General features: G+C 40.4%; 1 protein-coding gene across 4 annotated transcripts in view; it reads left to right on the top strand.

Moving 5' to 3' along the window:
- DDHD2 (DDHD domain containing 2) overlaps positions 1–1,048 on the top strand; it is a 23,005-nt gene extending 21,957 nt beyond the window's left edge. For 3 of the 4 annotated variants that reach the window (XM_008582800.1, XM_008582803.1, XM_008582804.1), the window contains one exon: positions 195–290. In XM_008582800.1, the coding sequence (XP_008581022.1) occupies positions 195–276 (82 nt within the window). In that variant the 3' untranslated portion in view covers positions 277–290. Of the gene's footprint in view, positions 1–194; positions 291–790 lie in introns of those variants that run through there. The other variant, XM_008582801.1, reaches the window with a different exon arrangement.
- Positions 1,049–1,111: the final 63 nt, after the last annotated feature.

Raw genomic sequence — 1,111 nt, forward strand, 5'->3', positions numbered from 1 at the left:
ACCCGTGGCCTTGGTGTTATCAGCACCGCACTCTACCAAGTGAGCCACAGGCCGGCCCTGAGTCTGTTTTTTGCAGTAGTAAAAAATGAATTTGCAAAGTGGTTGTATGGATTTAATGAGATTAATATATGAAAAGCATCTAGCACAAATATTAGTTCCTTTTTTTTCTCAACATAATTTGTTTCTGTTTACAGGGAGTCTGAAGATACAGTGTTGCTGGTCCTCAAAGAGATCTACCAAACCAAGGGTATTTTCCTTGATCAGCCTTTACAATAAAAATGACCCATCTATAGCTACTTAATGTAAGTTTTTAAGTATGCAGTGTAGTTCATACTTACTAACAAGTTATAAGGAGCTGTGGAGCCTCATGCTCTTTACAAATATACCTTTCTGTTGCCTGTCATCAAGATCTAGGCTGTTATTTATTTTTAGAGGGACTCTGGTTAAAATTCATGGGGAAAACACAATAGCCCATTTAGAGGAAGATGAGTATACGTCTGTTTTGCTAGCAATTTGGTCCAATGACACCTGTTGTTTTTTAGTCTCTAAACTTAGAATCTTAATAGTTCTGATCATCTAAGAGTTACGATGGCAACAGTTATAATTTTAATTACTAACAGTCCATCCTGTAACAGTTATAATTTCAATTACTAACAGCCCATCCCGAGATTGAAATTACTCACCTTTTAGATGTGAAGCTAGAAAGTCTATATAGGAGACTCTGGCCTTCTCCGCGGTTGCCTTGCATTTGTGACTGCATGATGACCTCTTCTCCCACTCTCTCCTCTAGACGGACATTGAGGGATCCTTCCCCAGAAAATCTGCCTGTTGCTGCAATTTCCCTCTTCTCAGCTGCATCATTTCCTGCATGTTGCCTGCCACTTACTCATCATTTGGGTCTTTGGAACATAATCTTCATTTTTGGAATTGAGTGGAAAAGCAAAGGGACAACCCTATTACTTTTTACCACTGGCTTCATATTCTTTCTTCATAGCTGGGGGGGTCGTTCGCATCTTTAATTCTTTTTTTTTTTTTGTCTTTTTTCGTGTCCGGCAACGGATCGCAACCCTCAGTGTCGCGCCCGTACTGGACCGGGACCGGCAACGGGATC

Source organism: Galeopterus variegatus, unplaced genomic scaffold, assembly GCF_000696425.1.
Source record: "Galeopterus variegatus unplaced genomic scaffold, G_variegatus-3.0.2 Scaffold2727, whole genome shotgun sequence".
Classification (NCBI taxonomy): domain Eukaryota; kingdom Metazoa; phylum Chordata; class Mammalia; order Dermoptera; family Cynocephalidae; genus Galeopterus; species Galeopterus variegatus.